Here is a 21,133-nt window from a genome sequence, read left to right as displayed (position 1 = left end):
AAAGCCCCATAAAACACGTATATATATTCTTTGGACTAAGAACGGCTGTTTGGGATCTTTAGAGAGCAAAGAACATACGAGCATTAAGGTTAAAGTGTTTTAAAGAAGATTAACGAGGAAATTAAAGGAATCAGTGATTCATCCACTGTGTCACTCCTTTCCGGCGCTGCCAAGAAAACAATTTAAGTCTTTCACAGTTATTTTGCCAGCTGACATAAATACTAGCAGGAGCTGGCAGTCGGTTAAATGTCTGTTGCGAGGAGAGCGAACACTGTCAGCGAGAGAGACGCTGCATCATTATGTGTGAGGAGGCTTCCAGGAAGCTGATAACAGCCTGCGAGTATTTCCAGATCTTAACGTATGCAGAGATGGGAGTTCAGGAAGTGTCCAAAACGGCGACAAGAACGAGGGGAGGATTAAACCTGCAGCTGCGACACACTCGCGCCGATTTCACTTTCAAAGTGAAACCTCGAGAGGCTGATAAAGAGTGCGTGTGAGATACCGCAGCACTTTTTCACAGCCTCCAACGTTACAGCACCTCCAGGCTTACAGTAAAGTGATGCATTCGGTTGCGATCACGCCGTTGTAAGGCCTCGAGTGAATCTTCTATAATTCAACTTATTTACTTTCCAGGAGCCTGCAGACACAGTGAGCGGGGGAGTAAACTCTCAGGGTGAGTTACAGGGTGATTTAACCTGCTTGAAAACACAAAGGCGTTTACGCTCTAAGTGATACGAGAACACAATATTTGACCATAACTCTCGGCTCGTTTTTTTTGCACGACCCACAGTTTTCTTCCCCTCGCATGATCTTTGGAGTGAACAGCCCGTCCTAATCTGCCAGTGTATCTGGGAGAGTAACCATGGAGCCTCGGTCCACCAACAAGGCCTTAGGAGATCAAATGTAACGTAACAATAGAGGTGCGGGTTTGGGAAAACAGTCCTCCTCCATCCCCCCCCCTACAAGTGGCCTCACAGATTCAAATCTTGGCAGGAGAAGACGGTTGGGAGGCCAGCGGGCAGCGGCCAGCTCAGACACATTACCAAGAAGCTGTGAGAACGGAGAAGCTTTTCTCTGGGTCGTGTTCCCATGCAGGAAGGCTGCGCCGCTGGTTCAGTTCGACCTGATTAATGTTGAGGAGTGAACTCGGGTTAAGTGTCATTCACCGGGGATTTTTAGAGACACTCGGCCTGAAAACCAAAGCCCGGAACAAATAAAGCTGTTAACCAGCGCTTTGCAAAATGATCTGCTGAGCAAGACTTAGATAAAAGAAAGGTCTTTGTCCTGGTCCAAGAAAACCAACGCCGACTCTTGGTAGTGTGACGGGACTTGAACGCTGGTCTCTGATGAGGAACTCACATCTTTATACCCCCCAGTTCAACCTCAACCTTTAAATGCACGACCGGGATACACCCTGTCAATCTATGCGGCGCTATAAGGGTTCTGCTGACAGCAGGTCTGAAGATAAAGATCAGATCACTTTACAGCAGAATTATAATGACAAAGTGAGGTCAGACTGCGAGCTCTGAGTGGAAAATGGTTCAGGAAGCAAAGAAAGCGTTGACCCTCAGCTGTTGTTCCACGGCTGGAAAAAAAAGCCCATCGACTGCAAAACAATGTGAGTCTGTGAACAGCGAGATACTGTGATGTTTGAGAATCATGCTGATCAATCTGGGGTTTGATAGGCGGCAGTTTATGGGACGCCTGAGAAAACAAGCTACCAGAAAAAATATTGAATTTCAAGAAAGAAATATGTGAAAAATGATTGTCAAGGTTTACTGTTAATAAGGAAAGTATCCAGAAATGTTAATAAAAACATCATGGGTTAAATACTAATGCTGCTCTTGTCAATATTTTATATTAATCATAGCTGCTACGTGTAATCTCTGGGTCATTTTAGTGTCTATCAGCTCATTGTTTTGGTTTTCTGGCCTGAACATTTTCTGTTTTGATTCAGTCTCGCTGCTTTCATCAGCAGTAAAAACCCATCCGTGCGCCGCCTGTTCAGCACAAATGTCAAAGTCAGTGATTGTCTGGTGAACATGAACTAATTCTGTTCTGGTTCTTGCAACTTACTCTGAACTGTAGAGTACACTGTCCTTGAATATGCTTTATATGGAATCGTGCTTTACTCTTTAAAAGTTCGGAACCAGAAAAAAGCAGGTTTTCTTTGACCTGTTGTGCAAAATAAGTCCTCGATTGCAATAGTTCTGCCCAAAACTGGTAGAAAAGCGTGATAGTTTGCTGGATAATATCCAAGTTCCAAGAATCTTAAATAGAAAATCTGAAACATTTTCACTAAAAAAAACACAAGATTCTTCCCTCAGGAGCTGCTTCGACGAGCTAAAACTTAAGAGTTGATGAACATGTTGGTCGTGTCAACTATTAAAAATGTCAGTGTTATATTTACAGCTTGTTGCACTGCCCAGAGTGAGCAAAAGAGTCAATGAATGCAGGTTAAAAGTAAGGTTAAAAACGCAATCCTGTACTTTTTGGCCTCTCGGGTTGTTGAGGCAAACAACAAACTATTTACATTTCATCTAACAGACACAGAGCAACATCAGCAACGACCTGAATTATAAATTGAATATTTACTTTCCTTTTGAGCCCTGAAGCATAAAGTAAGGTTGTCAGGGCTTTAATACAGGAAAAACAACGAGCTAAAAGAGGCTAAAATACTCCATTTATTTGTGGGTTTGTTACGACAAACGACGAGTTTAGTTGTACAGATTCAATCTATGCATTAACAAACAAATCATATGTTAGCACATTGTGTTTTTACAGTAGCTTTAATAACACTAACAGTGTAACCAAGTCATTAAAGATTATATTGTTTCAAGAAATCTTTTTTTTCAGCACATTATTATGCAAATCCAGTCTGCAGCGTCTAATTAGATCATGCACTTCAGTCTAGGAGCCAGTGGTGGAGAATATTAGGTGTCAGGAGATTTTATGATGTGTCACTGAGCTCCAGCGGGGTTCACTACAGCACCTCTGCTTTAATAAAGTGAATCCATAAGTAAAAAAAAAAAAGGGTGTGTTGATATTTCAAGAAAAAAAGCTGTTATGGTTGGAGGATTTGAGCGCGGAGTGGGAAAACAACAGGTTTCACGGCAGACAAACATCCGTTTTTATTGAATTCTACATCCACCGGGGGAAGGTCGCCCGAGCAGACGGCTGTGCTTATCCAGCACTTATAGGCATCCACACTCGGGGAGCTGAAAAAACTCCAAGGGCACCTTGTTGGTAACTGATGAGGGAGGGGAGCATTTGTCACTCACTCCCACCTCCCCCTGATCCGAGTCTGCAGTCCCATCCGGACGCCCGAGAACACTCTGCTATCCTTTAGGCTGCAGCTTGCTGCGAGGACTGGCTTTTACCTTCAGCTTTCGGACTGCATCCTTCACAACTTCTGTGCCTTTGGGGGCTTCAACCTCTGTGTTTCCAAGGAACTGGAACGAGAACACAAAACAGAACAAATCTATGATGTGACGTCAACACAACAGAGACGGATGCGATGATAAATATGAGCGAAGAGAGGAGCGCGGGCTTTAGGAATGGTAGATTAGAAGAAGACGAACACCTTTTCATTAGCATACCAATCACACATGACATTTCAGTCAATATCAGCCAGAATTCATTATTCTGAGTTTGAAAAAATGCCAATAACATTCTTAATAAATTATTCATGCTCACGTCCTTCGGAGACGGAAATGCACCGTCTCGTACAGTTTCAACTGCTTAACCCCGAAAAGCATCCGCCTATACAAGTGAGGAATGCATGTATGATACTGCACAAACAGCCGCACAAGGACAGACACACTTCTGGGCGGCACTTCTGCCGTCCTCCAACAGATGGAGCCATTAACCTTTGAGCCTGAACACGGAGCTTCTCCATCTGGCAGCGACAGCAGCAGCAGCAGCAGCAGCAGCAATTGTTCCGGTCACACACACTGCTCCGCTGCCTCCTGAGCTTAATGTGTGAAGCCTGTTCCAATATCAGACTTCATAAACACCGGTGTCAGCTCCTTAAAGGTTGGGAACAACAAAATAACAATGCCTCCCTCTGGGAGCAGCTCAGACAGACGACGGTTCTCCGTGACATGACAAAAAATCTGTGTGAAGCTTTCCATGACTCGGCTCTGATTATGCCCATTGTCCTTGTGTTTCTTGTTCCTAATGACGCTTTTCTCCTGCACAGTGTTCATTTAATAAACTTGCTAATATGAATCTGATAAATTGTGAAGCAGGGTGTTCATGCTGAGACAAAAACCACTTGGGAGTCACTTCAAAAGGAGCAAAATATATTATTTTAGTTGAAAAAAACAAAGAAAACTGAATTAAAATGATCAAAATAATGGGAAGAAAAAGCATTTTTTACATGACGACGTCTATGTGTGGTGTTGCAGAGGTATCTATTGAAGTTAGTATGCTAATTAGCTAGCATCCATTGCCACTGACATTCCCATGATGCTCGGAGCTCAGCTAATATGACCGCTAGCTGCAAGGTTAACTGAGCTCCCTTGCTAACTGCATTCTGGTGATGCGCTGCCCTCTAATGGCTTGGAGTATGATTGCACAGGTTTCCAATTCTCACATATTGTGCCTTTAATGGTATTTAACAGATATACAAAAAGAGCTAAAGACGTAAGCACTTGTAACTAACTAAAAATGCATTATTTTAAATATAAATATAAAAACAGTCAGTTTCTAGGTGAAAAATGCTACAGTGGTAAAATACGACGGAGCCAGAGAGCAGATTGAAGCTTGATAAGAAAGTGTCAGCGCTCTGCTCCGGTGTGACAAATGTACTCTACACACTTCAGGACATGTCTGAGAGCGCAGCTGACAGATGCCCAGAATAGAAAGGAGAAGCTCTTGTTCCTGACCAGTGCATTCTGGGCTACGACTGGGGACGTTTCACAAGGCAGACCAAGCCTGGAGGCTCATCCATCAACTGGTGCATGCAGCTGAAAAACGAACCTCCCCTGCTCCCTCGTTTCCCCCCAGAAGGATTCACACTTGAGCTTAAAGGGGACTGCGCACCCTCCAATGCCAAATAAAATAAATAAATAAATAAATAAAATCACACACAAAATATGCACAAATATCTCAACCCTGTGGCAGCTCTGAAAAGTTCACTGAAAGCTGCACTCAGACTCCATCTCGTTGTCTGTGCACAGCTCGCTCCTCCGTAATTGAAAGGTTCTCACATATCTAAAGGGCAGGATCTGTGTCACGTGCAGTTTAAGTGACTTAAGGAGGAGATCTGATTGTTCATGTTAGACTCACTGAACCCGTCGGCTCAGACATTCACCTCGTTCCTCCTGCCGTCCAGAGGTCAATGACATTTGTTGATTACAGCGGTCAGCAGAAACTCATTAAAGCTGCGGCCCAAAAAAAGGCCCGTGCAGCAGCTTCGTACAACAGTCGGATGCGTGTCGACTTGTCGGAGCAAAGAAATGACGGAGCGCAGAGCAACAGTTGAGCTGTGATGACAGACTGTACTGTCACATCACAGAACATAAAGCTAATTAAATTCACAACAAGAAACACATCGCCTGGATTGACAGGACCTGCTGTGACTTGTTAATGACAGTCTGACATGAACATGAAGCTGCAGATCTGCTCCTCTCCGGTGAATGCAGAGGCGGAAGGTTTCTCGTCACGGAAGTGGTTTCCTCATGTTTTAATTAGCGATGCAGCGGTCGCTTATTTCCTGGATTCACTGTTTTGTCAATAGAATGTAAAGTACACCGTGAAAAATGTCTGCTTCACTTCCCAACCGCCCAGTGAAATAACTTCAGATGGTTTGTTTTCATTTAATGCAGTAATGTCTGAGAAATGGCCAAAACTTTCAACAGATTTGATTTGATTGATGTTGTGTTAAAGACGTCTCTGTACGGTGCTTAAAGTGAGTTAACGAGGTTACTTAGCTTGTCTTAACTTGAATTCAGATTTTTCTGTTTTGTGAGGACAACAGGTGTAGAAATGTCTCCTTTCTTGACATTTTGTGACATTATTTAGTTCACTTATTAAAGTCAAAAAGTATTAAAGTAAGTAACTAACTTGCTTTTTCGAAGCTGAAACTACAGAAGATATCGGACTATTGCTTCTTGCAGTAGTTGTAAAGTGGTATTACGAGACAGGAAGGGGCCGACTTTCTCTGCCAAACAGTCCAGAGGCGTCTTTGACAACGCTGTTATGTGTTAGTTCATTTTCTGCATGTTTTGAACTCAAGTCCTTCCAAACTGCCATTTGACCAAAACCTATGCTGCCTTCCAGTCAACTCAGTAATCCTCTTACTGGAGTAGCACTTCACTATAAGTAAAATGGAACACCAATTGAAGTCGGAATTGCTTCTTGTGAACTCAGGGCACATTTATTAACCCCGACTTCATGAGTAAAGCAGCTGTCTGACGTCACACGACAGTGTCAACATCCTTGGGAAGAGAGTAGACTTTGTAGACTGCAGCATTTGTATTAAGGCTGGGAAATTAAATGTTTGAATATTTATATTAAAATGCTGTATAATGGAAGGTATAAAAGCATCAGTCATCATTTTGTCACAAGTTTTTTGTCTTTTGGCGTCACGCAACTGGAACGCTTTGAGGTTGGAAGCCAAAAGTTTCAACTAAGTAAACTCTGACCACTGACATTGTCTGAAACGCAGCAGTGTCCAGTTTACTATCATAAAAGACAAAATAAAGCAGGAAAACTTTACATTTGAGAAGCTCACACCAGAGAACTAGCCACCGATAAATTGTGTGCCACACGACTACTCAATTAATTAAGTACTTGTTGCAGCTGTAGGACCGATGTAGCATCACTGAGCTGCAGCAACAAACTAAATCTGTTCTCAGACACTTCAAAGTAGCAAAGAGCTGCAGCAAAGATTTAATAAAAGCCCTAAGAGTCAAAGTCCCCCCAATTCCTCCTTTGTTCATCTCATATATTAGATTTTTTTTCAGTTAAATTACTTTTTTCGAAAGGTTTTTATTTCAAATGGAGCCTTTCTTTCAAGTTAACTCTCCCAGACATGAATAACTAGGTATAAACACAGACAGAAATAAAACTTTTTGAAATTAAGCTCTAATTGTCCAATACTAGTGCCTGTAGGATGGCGTGTTTTGAGCTGAAACAATCACTTGATTGAGTGTTTCAATGTTTTAGGCTTTTTCAATGTGAGATTTCACTTCTTTTCTCAGTCTCAGGCTCTGAACTATTCATAAGCACAGCAATTTTCAGACATCATTTTGAGCTGAGAGAAATTATAAAGAATGTTTTTTCACTATTTTCTACCATCATATATACTATGAAAACAATAAACCTGATAAATAATAAAATAATCTTTTATTTCCCAACATGAAGATTTATATGACTATGTACTGATTTTGAAATTCTTTTTGTCCTTGCTTGTTTGGATGTGGTCAAAGAAGAAATATTTTTTTTATTTTGAAACACCACAGAAAATAAAAGTACAGACAATTTGACCTCAGTGTTTTCATTCGCAGTACAATCCTCCTTTCCTTTGCAAGCGTGTGGCAAAACAATACTTCATGTCGGGTTTAGTTCAGGGAAAATTTGGGTTCAAAAGGAAGAAACAAAATTGAGAGTAGTTTAATCCCGTCATCAATTCAAAATGACCTCGTTGAATCAATGGATCAAACGGTTTGAAGAAAGGACCTGTCTCCATTCAACGAGCTCAAAAGAAGCTTATTTTCAGCAAGAGGCAGAGAACAGAAAAGTCTGAGCACTTTGGCTGTCTCGCTCCCTCCACTTCCTTCAGCGATGAGTGGTAGCACTCAGATCTCAGCAAATTCAGCCAGACAGGCGACTCATCAGTGAAAGCTGACAATATGCTATGATTCTAAAGATGTGTCCTCTCCGCCAGTTCTGCCTGTTTCTCGGCTTCAATCAGCAAAGGAGTTTTCAGCAGTTTTGAGGGGGGGATGTGGTCGTTTTGGAGTTCCATCCTAAAAAATGTCTGAAGTTCAGGATGTAGGCTGTCAGACTCGGAGCCTCCTAGGAGAGAAGCTCCTTTGTCAAAAATGAAGCAGAAAACCGGTCGGATGGGAAAGTGAGACGGTCCTCCTGCCAGGAGTGTTTGTTGGACTCTGTTTCATTTTTTGAGTTTTTCCTGTATCATAACCGGATGTTTTGACTGGTTTCGACAGAAGTGTGAGTTCAAGTAAAATCACCCACTGCTAAACACCCACATTATCATTGTCATGTTATTCCAAATGTGACTTGGATGTGATGTAATGGGGCAGAGGGTGTTGGGTAATGCTGATGGCTCGGGCGAAAAATGAGTGAAGCTGCTGTCAGCGGTCGTGAAAGGCCGTGGTTGTCTCGGGGGAAATGCATCATGGAGCACCTGGCCTGAGAGGAAACCTGACAGACAGCGAATGAATTAACAGAGAGGTGGACGCCACAAAGCGAAGGGATTTGAGCTCCCCACCATTGTTTAACAGCAAAAATGCCTTTCTGGGATTTGTTTGAGGTATTCTACAGTCACAGAGCTCTGATAATCCAACCGTGTGATGGTGAAACGTACCTTGGCGTTGTAGGGTATGTAATGCTTGGCCAGAGCCTCCGGGGTGTGCATCCATGATTTATCTGAAATGACAACAACAGCTCACTTAATAGGCAAGTCTGAATATCTGGTCTCATTTAATAAGGTAGAGGAAAGACACAATCAACCACAGACATGGTTAAATATCCTGGAAATGTATGTAAAACTGTCCTAAAACACCCATCCTGGTCTCACCCGAAGTAAATCCCAAGCTGTTGTTGAGTACAGTCATGGTTTTTGGCTCTTTTGTCAACAGTCAAAAGCATCGGTCATTGACCTATAGGAGTTTCAAACACACTGAATCTTTGATTTTTTGAATACAAAGCTAAGCTTGAAGATGATCTGTAACTGCCACTGTTACCTGGAAAACACAATAAGTCCACATCGTCTCACATGGTACGAGTTCAAATTAGATAACAACATCAATACAATTGGATACTTAACACGTGTCTTTCTGATTAAATACCCAAGCAACTGGCAAAAAATGACTTTTTGTGACCTCACCATACCCCTGCTTGACAGTGACAGGAGCATTAAACCCACTGTAGTGCCCATTGTAGCCTATACAAAGATAGAATTGCATAAAATGAAAATCTTTCAGTTTCACCAAGAGAAAGCTTTCTTTCCTCTCTCACACACATTTACACCTGAAGGCTGCCCAGTACAATCCCAGTTTGATTGGAACAGTTGGGGGGTTATGCATCAGCATCAACAGCCGACATTAGGTGAAGGACGTAATGAGGCTTCTCACTCTCCCACCTGTCCTGCAGCTCTGCTTATTAAACCTGTAACCCTTTAATCATTAGGTCCACTTCCCGAAAAGTGTGTTCTGACTGAGCGAAGGACAAATTTGACATGAAATGGACTGCAACTGCGTAATCACCTGCGCAAAGCTCCATGCCGACAGTTTAATGTCATCCGACCGAGCGACTGTCAGTGGCAGCGGTGCGCGAAGAAGCATAATGACCCAACGAGGATGGTGAGGAAGAAGATGAATGCAGCTAAACTTGCTAATAAACACGAATATAGACACTGCGCGATTCAAAATATTCAGAAATCAACTTTGCAAATGATTTTATGAGGAATCCGTGATCACATTTTGCCAATAATGTTACTGTGAGAAACACTGAATGTAAACTTTTGTTTTGTTGTCGAGAAAAAACTCCACAGAGCAACTTTAAAGTCGAGATAAATCCTCAGCGTGTCTCTGTAGTTGTGACCAAGGCCGACAAAATAAAAGAAGAGACACTTGTATGAATAATAAAACAATGCTGGTCTGAGGGTTCTCAGAGGGTTTGGAGATCACTGAAAGTCGGAGTTGCAAACAAACAGGTGGTTGTGTGAACATCCCGTCCTCTGTGTTGCATTATTCAGTGAAAAGTTTGGACTTTGGCGATTCCCTTCTCAGACTTTTCGGGGCTCATCATCCTTTTTCTTAACACTCCTTTGCTAATCAGAGCTGATGCGTGTAGAGCTTGTACATTTGCCGTTTGTTGACCGCAAACATTTTCTTGTCCATCAGTCATACTTCTGCATAAGTAACTAAAAACTCACCTTCCAAAAAATCTGAACAAAAGATCCTCAGTGAGTGTTTAAAACCTGACAGCTGTCAAAAACACCACACTGTGCTCCGATTAAACTCTGTCAACGTTTCCCGAAGCACAAAGTTGTCAGTGTGCTGACAACTGTTGCGCTGATGAAACGCACAGCAGTCAGCTCTCTCAATTAATGAACGCACAATTAATCCAGTGGCAGCGAGCAGAAATCAGAGGACAGTCGGAGTCTCGTTGAGGCTGTTTTTTAGGTTTTTAAGCTCGATTTTTGCAGACATGTTAAAACTTTCAAAGGCAGCTGTCAGATCTTGTAACAATCATGTTGCAGAGCTGTTTGTCTCTCAAACATCTTAATTGAATTGGCTAATTGAAGCCAAATCCATCAACCACATCAAGAGTTAACAGACTCCAGATGTGAGAGTGAAGAATCTCTGACTAGTTGACTTGGATTGGATTTCTAGTGTAAAAAACATTGACATACATAAAGACGGATGACACGACTCCAATTCCACCTGTTGTACCAACAACTGAGCCAAAATATTAACAATTACGAGTGCAGTCATCTGGTGCTGGTGACTTTATTTGGAGCCAAAGTCTGAACAGTGGTGCTCAGGTGGTGGAGCTACAGAATCAGCATCCTGGAAACAAAAGTACCGGAACTCCTGTCACTGGTATGCTGCAATACTGTTTTGGGAACGGTGGTATGTGTCATTTAGGGAGTTTAGATATGCGATGTGTCGGGTTACATCGAGGGGGAGGAGTTTATGATGTATACCGCAGCCAGCCACAAGGGGGCAGTCCTGGAGCGAGCTTGGAGCTGTCAAAGTGTAAAATTCAGATAATAATTAAGGTGATTAACAGAAGATTTTTGTGTTTTCTAACTATTTCACAGACAGAATTAAAACTTTAAACCTCACTTGTATTTTGAGTATGTGCAGTTCATGACTTACTTACTTTGACGATTACCTCAACACAAAACGAGCAGTGCATCAGATATCACAACGGGTCGCTGATGGCTTCCTGCATTTCTTAATCACCCGCTGATTAAGGATCATTGTCTTTCTTCATTTCCCATTCATAACCGGCTTATCACCCCGTTAATGAATCTGGTGACAAAAGATGCATGACTGTGACCTTGGGGCGCCCCGACTCCTTTAGGTTGATTGCGCTCGTCGGGCTTTTTGGGAGGCGCAAACGATGTGAATCAACTTTAACATGTCCTCTGCACAAGTATGCTAATGACTTTGTTTACATTGACGCTGCTGGCTAAGTGGCTTGATGGATTCAAAGTCTATTCTAATTAGTGTTAATTCGGCGCTGCGCATTTGCTTAATTGCGGTTGGTGATGTTTGCTCATCTACCATGTTACGTGGAAACCAACGGGCACATTCTTGACACGGAGAGGAAGTCATGTTTTATTCTTGTGGATATTAGTTTGATGGAGGGAATTAAACGATGGAGGGCAATAACAGCTGGAATGGTGAGGGATGGTGACTTCACTTTTCAGACTCCGCATGGTGAAACTGGGAGACTTTTCCTCGACTTAAATTGCCCTCCTTTTAAGTTTACTCAACAGCTGTGCAATGAGATTATCCCCTGCTTGCACCTTGCAACAGTCTCCTCCAAAGTGCAATCAATTTCCTAGTGGGGCTCTTGAATGAAAGTTGATAGAAGGACAATCTATGTCCTCCTGTCTTGCTGCTAAGAGGGCTAAGAAAGTGTAAATTTGAAAGAAAGAGGGTGAGGAATGCAGGAGGAGGAGGAGGAGGAGGAGGAGGTGGTGAGGGCTGACACAGCGGCGTGGCAGGTAGGCTGACATTTTTTTTTTCAAGGCGTCAGCACACACTGTTCTGATTAAAAGGAGGGGAAGGTGTGGGGGCTTACAATGACATCTTTCTCTCTCTCTGTGCTGCATAAAATGGCAACTACGCGCAGCGCCCGGAAAGGCGTGGGCAGTTACGAGCGCTCTCAGGGTCAGATTAACCGTCGAGGCGTGAGGATGAGCGGTGGCGTCTGAAGGTCACTCTGTGTGGTTGACTTGTCAGGTGTTGGATGAAGATTCAAGAGGTGACAGCTTGACAAGCATCTTCGTCACTCTGTACTGTAAGAAGTCTCTGGAGACGGGGAGCGCATTGCTGCTCAGTGCTTTCTGCTCTCCTGAGAGCCAGTTAGCACATGAGAAAGGTTACGCGTCCTTCATGCATGTTACACTCCAGCTACTGTTACTGGCAATAACTGCCTTTGTATTTTCTGCTGTCACATCAGGCATCGCGGGGTTAGGTCACTCCGAAAATGGATGTTCTATTATTTTCAGTCCCCCGCTGGGTACAAACCACAGGAAGCCATATATACCTACTTTTACCTGCAGTAAAAGCATTTCAACTCATATTTCCTTATAAAAGCATACAAAAGCACATTAATGAAATCACCTCAAGCTAAAAATCATCCGTCACTGATCCCAAAGTTTTTCCCCTTGTTGCTGAAACTCGAATCTCACATTAGCCTCGTTTAAAGTCCAACCTGATCTATCGGCAAGTGTGTGGACAAGCTGCTGCCCACAGATACCTGCACTAATTAAACAGAGTAGACAGATACAAATGGTTAATCGTTCGGCATGGGAAGGAAAAAAAAAAGACGAGAGGGGAAACAGTGTGTACCTCCAGCGAACAAAACAAGCTCCCTGCTCAGCAATAGGAAAAGGATCTGGAGTGGTGACGGCTCCTTTCTGCCTCACATTCTGTGGTGAGCAGCTCACAACAGCAGCAGATTACACTCATGACTCAGACGCGATGTTCCTTTGACTTGTAGTCCTTTAATATAGTAGTTCAATTTAATATAATTTAATGTCATTTAATGTAATTTTCATATTATAAGAAAAACAAGCCAAAACAGGAAGTTAGCATTCTCAGTTGGTTTCTGTCTCTAGAGCACACACTCCGTTGGCTCCACGACACAGGCCGGCTCATTTTCCACGATTCGTGCAGCACTGAGCAGCTTCCTTGGGAATGAACAGAGCTCCTCCTCCAAAGCTGTGTCCAGATTTTAATTGTTATTTTCATGGCATAACCTCAAGAAGCGCCGCCATTTTTTGAAAACATCTTCCTCTCGTCCTGCTGTCATGTCTGACTTGATCTATTGGCTACGCTGCTACGCTGCTACAACTACTGGAGGTACTGCTCCATCGGTACACATCCATGAGCTATAAGAATATGTGCAGGAATACAGACGAAATTAACCCAAAGTAGGGACAGAGGGCTTCGTCTGTATCTGTAGGCATGTCCAACATTAAGTATAAACAAGTGGCTGACTCGGGATGTTTTAGGGGAGGGGGTGAAAAAAATACGAAGGGCACCAGCTCAAGAAGAAAGTTGTGACAAACGGATAGCGAATAGAGGGCGGTTTATTATGTTTTATCTACCATAGAAGGCATATTTGCACTGTTTTTTGAACATTGGGGCACCATAGGGGGCTAAATGACTGCTTGTGGAAGATGGCAGTTGGGAGAAGGAATGATTTTTGACCTTGCTCCTTAAAAAGATAAGTTTCAGGAAAATGTGTCACGTCTTTCTAGAACAATTCTGGTGCATCAACTTTTTTTTACTTTATTATACCGTCTATATTCAATTGATTTATTCTGTTACTGTCATTGTTGGAATCATGTTTGTGTGTAATACAAAAGCAATACATCCATCTGTATCGTTGGCGTACTTAGAGACCAACAACTTGCACAGGAAGAAGTCTGGCGCGCTGCTGTGATTTCTGGATTTATTGACGGTTTAATGTATTCAACCCTTATCACAAGGTATCTCTCCTTATCTACACGCCAACAGCTGCATTCCTCTTTATCTCCACCGCGTTTATCTCATATTCTAGCGTGAATCCTGGCGTTGGGGTGATAAAGGTTCTCCGCAGTCTTTGATGTCAACGCGATATGCTTCCTAAGAAAACGAGTACTCCACTTCTCTAAAAATTGATATACATCATTATTTACTCTTCTTCACCTATAAAAATACTGAAACTAAAACTATTTTTAGAAGCTTTTTTCTGCACATGAGTACAGCTGCTCTCAGAGATGCTACATTTTGCAACTAATTGCCTTCTGCAAGGAAACGTGTTCCCCCAGATTAACCAAATTAAACACTTTTGTTGGCTGCTGTCTAATGTGTTTTCCATTTTATGCGGATGCTTTCTGTGTAGCAGTTTGCTGATTTTCACCTTCATCAGTTGTGAAAAACAGGCAGAATGAGTCACTATTATTATATGTAATACCATATTACTACTACAACAAAACAACAACAACAGCCTTATGTTAAAGACCATCTATTTAAACCTGTATCATTAAGCATTGCAGTCATCCCTCCTTAACATTCTCCAGGCTCTTACCTCTCAGAAGCTTGAGTGCTGCGCTGTAAGTGCACAATTTTTCTATAGGGCCACAAGCAGTGGGCAGGCAATAGCCTAATTCACTGCAGTGCTCAATCAATGACACACAATGAATTTGCTGGGTATGCACAGTTCTCCATCATGCGAAAGACAACTTCAAATGGGCTCTGCGCCGAAAGGAACCTAAACCACATGCCTTCTGAGGGCTGACAGGACAGGCTCTACTTTGAGATGAAGTATTATAAAAAATGACAAAAATCAATCTGGTTACAAACATCTACCACTGTTCCACATCGGGATAAAATGCAAAAGAGAGCTATGCAAGATGTTGCAATGCTACAGAAACAGTGAGTGTGTCCTTTGAGAGAATCTCACTTGAGGTTTGTCTGCAGCACATGGAGTCTGTCTGGGGAAATGAACCAAAAATATCACAAGCTCCTAGATTTCGATGCATTCATACAACAACACAACCTACACGCACAGCATGACAGACTGATCCTCTCTGACAGGAAGAACATTATCAGCAATGGTTGAACTAATTGCCAGGTGATTGTATGTGGATTAGTTATATTGTGCTAGCAAGTGTTCATGCTTTTGTGTCCGCCCCCTGTGAGTTCATGTGCTGACACGTCTCCATTAGGTTGAAAACAGGTGTCACCCGATTGGACATCATCCAGCTACTGTTTTGAAGCCTCAGGTTGGACAATACGGCCGTCGCCATCTTGTGTTTTTTAAAAGCCAGATGTGAGGATATTTGGGAGAGAGTTTGGAGCTGGAGAGAAAACCCTGATTGGATTTGACCAAGAACACCAGGTCACACCATGGTAGTGAACTGTCAATCACATAGTCAAGCCCTGAAGCATACTCTGCTTTATTGTCTGCTTTATTCTATGGGACCATAATTTACAAACTGAAAGTCATGCTGTGATGAAAGAGACCTGAAGCTAACAATTGAGACCATAAACTCATCAGGAAACTGTTTGTTGTGGTAATAAATCAAGTCTGAAGTAGTGAGATTTTCTCATAAGCTTACACACAATGTGACTTCTTTCTGAAACCAGTGGCGTTGCCTTCCATCTAGCCATTAGTGTTGGATACATTCTTCACTCATTTTTAGCCGTATTGTCCAGCCTGATTTCTGGCCTCGCCTCCCCCAACTCCTCTGACTTTAGCCAGAAGTAAATCAGCTTAGATGCTTCACTTCTCAGCCTGAGAAGCTCCTCCTCATTGTATAGAGTGAATGTTTGAAAAGCTCCTGAGGGGACACACTCAATGTAAAGATCAAATGCAGAAAATGTGGCTCGCAGGAAGAAATTCAGGGTTCATTCAAGGCTAAGACGGATTACATCGGGCCAAAGACGGAAATGCTTAAGGATCACAGACTCAGTCAGGGGCTTTATAAGCCATCATTCAGGCATGATACATTGTGGACTCATGATGGAGTCCTTCCAGTTCAAGGTTATCTGACGTGCATTAAATCCATTTATTTGTTCTCTGATCAAATCACAAACCATTTATGATGGCTTACGTCATCGCTGCGTCTTTCAGCCTGGCATTTATGCGAACCAGCAATTCAGCCAACACGGCCATGAAAAAAAAATAGACATATAAATAAAAAAGCTTGTGCGTCCTCAACATCTAATTTTCTGTGTGAGTGCTTTCGGTTGATTCAATCAGAAATGATGGATAGAGGACATGTGACCTTAATAATTAAACAAGCAGCATAGAAAATTGATGTTAATATCACATTACAGTTTAATAACTGCACTTTATGTCGTTCCAGCTGTTGAATCACACCAGTGCATGTAATTAAGTATTAGTAAGTAAGTAAACTTTATGAAATATGTGTCACCAAAACACCTCAGTGGATCTTGTTCAGTCAATCCAGGGCCTCATCTACTGTATACTAACAGTATAAGTATGTTTATATAACATGACTAATCTTCAGCTACCAGCTGCTGGTATGGAAGAATTGCAATAATATTTATAATTGATGCAGCACATTCAGTGACCCGCTATGGAATTAACTCAGATTCCTGCAGTTAGATACAAACTACACACTGTGGATTTAGTGTGTGCCTCTTTCTCGCCAAGGGAATTAATCAGTCTGTGAGTTTCTGAATACATCACCAGGACGCTGTGACATTGTAACTCGACAGCTACTTTATAACCTTTACATGTCGGGGGGCCAGTACACAATGAGGCACTGTTAAAAAATGGTTTTCTATATTGTACTTTAAGAATAAATTGTTTAAAATCCACCTGCGCCCACTTTGCTTTTTGTTTGAATGTTTGACCTTTACTGTGCAGAATGATGTATGTGCAGGGTTTGACACGTGGAGGTTGTTTTGACATTAATCTGCTGAAGGGAGGGAAAGTTTCTTCAGGCTCACCTTCAATCACGGTTTAGTTAGTTTGGAAGCCAGTCAGGGTTCATTGTGCAACTTCCACACATGTGATGTGGAAACTTGACAACACTGACAACTGACTGAGGTTTTGAAATTGACAATATATAATATAATATTCACAGATTCAGAATAGTCAATGAGATAATAACTGATCTGACTGTGAGTGTGAGGACAGGCTTCACATGTCTTTGCGTATACTCTGCTTTATCACTTATATTATATATATTATACCAAATGGAACCATATTGTACAAAATGAACATCATGCTGTATTGAAGAAGACTTTAAACTAGCGATTGAGACCATAAACTCATTAAATAACTGATAACTGAAATAGTAAATCAAGAGATAAGTTGGGTCATTTTCCCATAAGCTTACATACAATTAGACTTATTTTGAAACCAGTGGCGTCTCCTCCTGCTGGCCATCAGAAAGACTGCAGGTTTGAGGCCTTGTCTGTTATTTATGTATATGTAGACATGTTTTTTCACCCTGGTCTGTTGGTTTGGTTCGTCAGCAGGATAACACAAAAAAGACTTCACAGATTTCTATGACTATTGGATAGAGGACTGGTCTCTGCCTAGAGTAAAGCCAATTAACATTTGGTGCAGATCCGGATAAAGGGACTGCTGGCCAAAGTCCTGACCTGGATTTCACCAACAACACGGCAGTTGGAGAAAAGGAAGGATAGGAGTTAATCTGAACCTGAACGTTTTCACAGAAACTGATTGCTTTTCAGGAACATTACAAAAATAAAAATCACCACCTTGATATTCACGATGGTAAAAACGTGTTGTTGGATTCTTCAAGTAAAACTTTATTTGTAAATCCACATTTAGCAGATAAGTTAATGAACAGAGACAAAAGATCATTTAGGAAATACTGTGCAGCTTCTCCAAACTCAGGACTGTTGATACTCTGAATGCAACGACACAAAACACCTACTCAGGAATATAAATACACAATTTTTGCTGTTTGAGGCAAAGTAACATGAACATGGGAACGCAGTTAAAGTAAACCAGGGGGTCATGAAGATAAAACAAACAACTCAGTTGCCAGTTTATACTCCTAGATAACACAAATGCAACTGTTTCCTTCACAATACTTAAAACCTTCATGACTGTTATGTCTCCATTTATATCAATGAGGTTAGACTGAATACTACAGACACATCTAATCAATACTATTCAATAGCACATCAAACTACAGCCTCCAAAATGACCATTAAGTTGAATAAACACCGCTCTAACGTAGTTTCAACAAAAATAGAACATTATAACATTCATTAATGGAGGAGTTATTTCAAGACTGCATTCATTAAAGCTTACTGTGAATATGATATTGTACTCACAAGGTCATTGACTGCCTAGTCAGGCTATCACTTTAAGGAGTCAAAGCAGGTTGCATCCTGGTGCGGCACTAATGCGTTCGATGAGTTATGTTTTCTAACCTGCTGCGCACCTACAGGCTGCACATGAATTCTGCACAGTCCGACTATTCCTTTGCCGGTCACGTCCAAGAGCGTGGAGCAATAAACACAGGAGATAAAAATGATCAAGATCCCCGCTGGCATTACCTGCTAGACGTGATCAAGTCCACAAAACACAGCCAGAGCCGGAGATAAAGGGGGAGGTAAATCAGAGGAGTGGGATGACTGTCAGTGCCAGCCTTCACTCTCACAGCCGAAAGGAAGCAGAGGCAGCCAGGGGAGGTACAAAGAATTATAAACAATTAAAGCTTATACAAGTGTTGGACTGAATGTTGACCTCAGATGACAACAACATGCAGCAAGCTCCAACAAGCCTTTGTCTGAACCACCCTGAAATCAACAAAAAGTTAAAAATGATAATGAGTCATGTTAACAGCATCAACAACACGAGGCAATTATCTTCTTTAGACGCATTAAGAGTTCAGCAGAGACCGAATAATTTGCTCTGATGCGAAATCACTGGCAAGTAAACCTTTGTTCAACTCATGTGGGAGGCTGTCAGCTGCAAATGAAATGTCGCATATCAGACGAATATTCCCAATTTATGGGACCATTATATCCACAAATGAAGTCAGATTCGGTAAGAAACTGAACGGGATTTCAAAGAATCAAATTATCGCGCAATGAGACGAGAAATAATCTTGCAGGCTGGTCCAAATCTATTGTGATATGGTTCAAGGTCCCACCCAGAGAACAGATTACACTGTTCATTTCCCTATCTTCCTCATCAGAGCATTTCATTAACAGTTCAAGACAGAGCTCATTCAAACGTCATAAAAGAGGCTTTTGTTCAGATTTGTGTGATAAAATCTTTGGATAAACTCTGAAGGGACAATTATTCATTTCATACACATTTGTTTTGTTTTATGACAGGAAACTTTGGATACTTATGTCTGTTTAGTGGCAGAATAAAGCTTCACATTGCACATAATGTTGCTCCAGATATTTTTGTATATTATGGGTCATGCTCTCAAATAAAACATTTTATCTTTCTTGGGGGAAAAACTTGTCATTATGCTATCTGTTGGGGACCTTTTGGCACCAATTGCCACTAACTGACTGTAAAAAGAGTAGCAGAAATGAAGTCTGCAGAGAAGTCTTAGGGTCAGGCACCTATTGGACGTAATGGTGGATTTCAGGAAGCTGCTGTCCTTCTCTTAGTGAAAAAGGCTTTATGTCAGATTCGTGACCGGTGTGTGCTCCTCTGCCTAGGAGCATTTGTTGAGCGATCTGTTTACTGTCTGTTTAGCTGTCATTTTTTGCAGTGGTCATCATTATCTGTCTGCTGCCAAGGCCAACTTTATGATTGGTTCTAACTTCAGCTGTAATTTACTTTTTCCAACATGCCCCCACAGTGTAGGCACAGACAGGCATGTGCAAATGTCAGCCCGTTCTCACTCCCAATATGTCAAATACAGCTGCCTGGTCCATGGCCCTATGCTTCAGAGTTTGACACCATAGTTACCCCCTCTCCTGTCACTTCTCGAAGCCCCCCCTAATAGGAGAAAGAGCAGGAAAAGTGTAATTTGAGGGGGTGGATGGACAGGTCATACAAAATACTTTTATCAGAGACTGGGATTAGTGTCCTGTGTGTGTCTTCATATATTGATTATAATTGTTGTGACACTCTACCCATCTATAATCAGTTTTTGCAAATAAGTAATATGCAACGTCCAGTTGGACTTTTAAAATAAAGCTTGCTGACAAACAGCTCACACAGTATGACATATTGTGACTTTTATACTGTTATTTACATTGTCAGATGGTTGTTTTGGTTGGTTAGGTAGGTACCAAACCTACTTTGTTAGGTTTAGCCTCCAAACCTACTTGCTTAGGTTTAGGCTCCAAACCTACTTGCTTAGGTTTAGGCTCTAAAACAACTTGATTAGGTTTAGGCTCCAAAACTACTTAGTTAGGTTTAGGCTCCAAAACTACTTGATTAGGTTTAGGCTCCAAAACTACTTGGATAGGTTTAGGCTCCAAAACTACTTGGATAGGTTTAGGCTCCAAAACTACTTGGATAGGTTTAGGCCAGAACACTACTTGGTTAGGTTTAGGCTCCAAACATACATGCTTAGGTTTAGGCTCCAAAACTACTTACTTAGGTTTCAGCTCTAAAACTACTTGATTAGGTTTAGGCTCCAAAACTACTTGGATAGGTTTAGGCTCCAAAACTACTTGGATAGGTTTAGGCCAGAACACTACTTGGTTAGGTTTAGGCTCCAAACATACATACTTAGGTTTAGGCTCCAAAACTACTTACTTAGGTTTCAGCTCTAAAACTACTTGATTAGGTTTAGGCTCCAAACCTACTTGCTTAGGTTTCAGCTCTAAAACTACTTGATTAGGTTTAGGCTCCAAAACTACTTGATTAGGTTTCAGCTCTAAAACTACTTGATTAGGTTTAGGCTCCAAAACTACTTGATTAGGTTTCAGCTCTAAAACTACTTGATTAGGTTTAGGCTCCAAAACTACTTGATTAGGTTTAGGCTCCAAACCTACTTGCTTAGGTTTCAGCTCTAAAACAACATGCTTAGGTTTCAGCTCCAAAACTACTTGATTAGGTTTAGGCTCCAAAACTACTTGCCTAGATTTCAGCTCTAAAACTACTTCATTAGGTTTAGGCTCCAAAACTACTTAGTTAGGTTTAGGCTCCAAACCTACTTGGATAGGTTTAGGCTCTAAAACGACTTGGTTGGATTTAGGATAAGATCAGACTGTGGGTA

The 21,133-nt window shown here is 41.7% G+C and overlaps 1 protein-coding gene across 7 annotated transcripts in view; it reads right to left on the bottom strand.

Annotated features, from left to right (window-relative positions):
* gulp1a (GULP PTB domain containing engulfment adaptor 1a) overlaps positions 1-21,133 on the bottom strand; it is a 93,223-nt gene that overhangs the window by 10,043 nt on the left and 62,047 nt on the right. For 5 of the 7 annotated variants that reach the window (XM_030427921.1, XM_030427920.1, XM_030427927.1 and 2 more), the window contains 2 exons: positions 8,558-8,619; positions 3,381-3,452 (listed from right to left, as the gene is read on the bottom strand). In XM_030427921.1, the coding sequence (XP_030283781.1) occupies positions 3,381-3,452; positions 8,558-8,619 (134 nt within the window). Of the gene's footprint in view, positions 1-3,380; positions 3,453-8,557; positions 8,622-18,494; positions 18,574-21,133 lie in introns of those variants that run through there. The other 2 variants (XM_030427923.1, XM_030427922.1) reach the window with 2 other exon arrangements.

The sequence above is a fragment of the Sparus aurata genome, chromosome 9, assembly GCF_900880675.1.
Source record: "Sparus aurata chromosome 9, fSpaAur1.1, whole genome shotgun sequence".
Taxonomy (NCBI): Eukaryota; Metazoa; Chordata; class Actinopteri; order Spariformes; family Sparidae; genus Sparus; species Sparus aurata.
The sequence above is the reverse complement of the archived record's forward strand: the minus strand, read 5'-3'. Positions and strand labels throughout refer to the sequence as shown.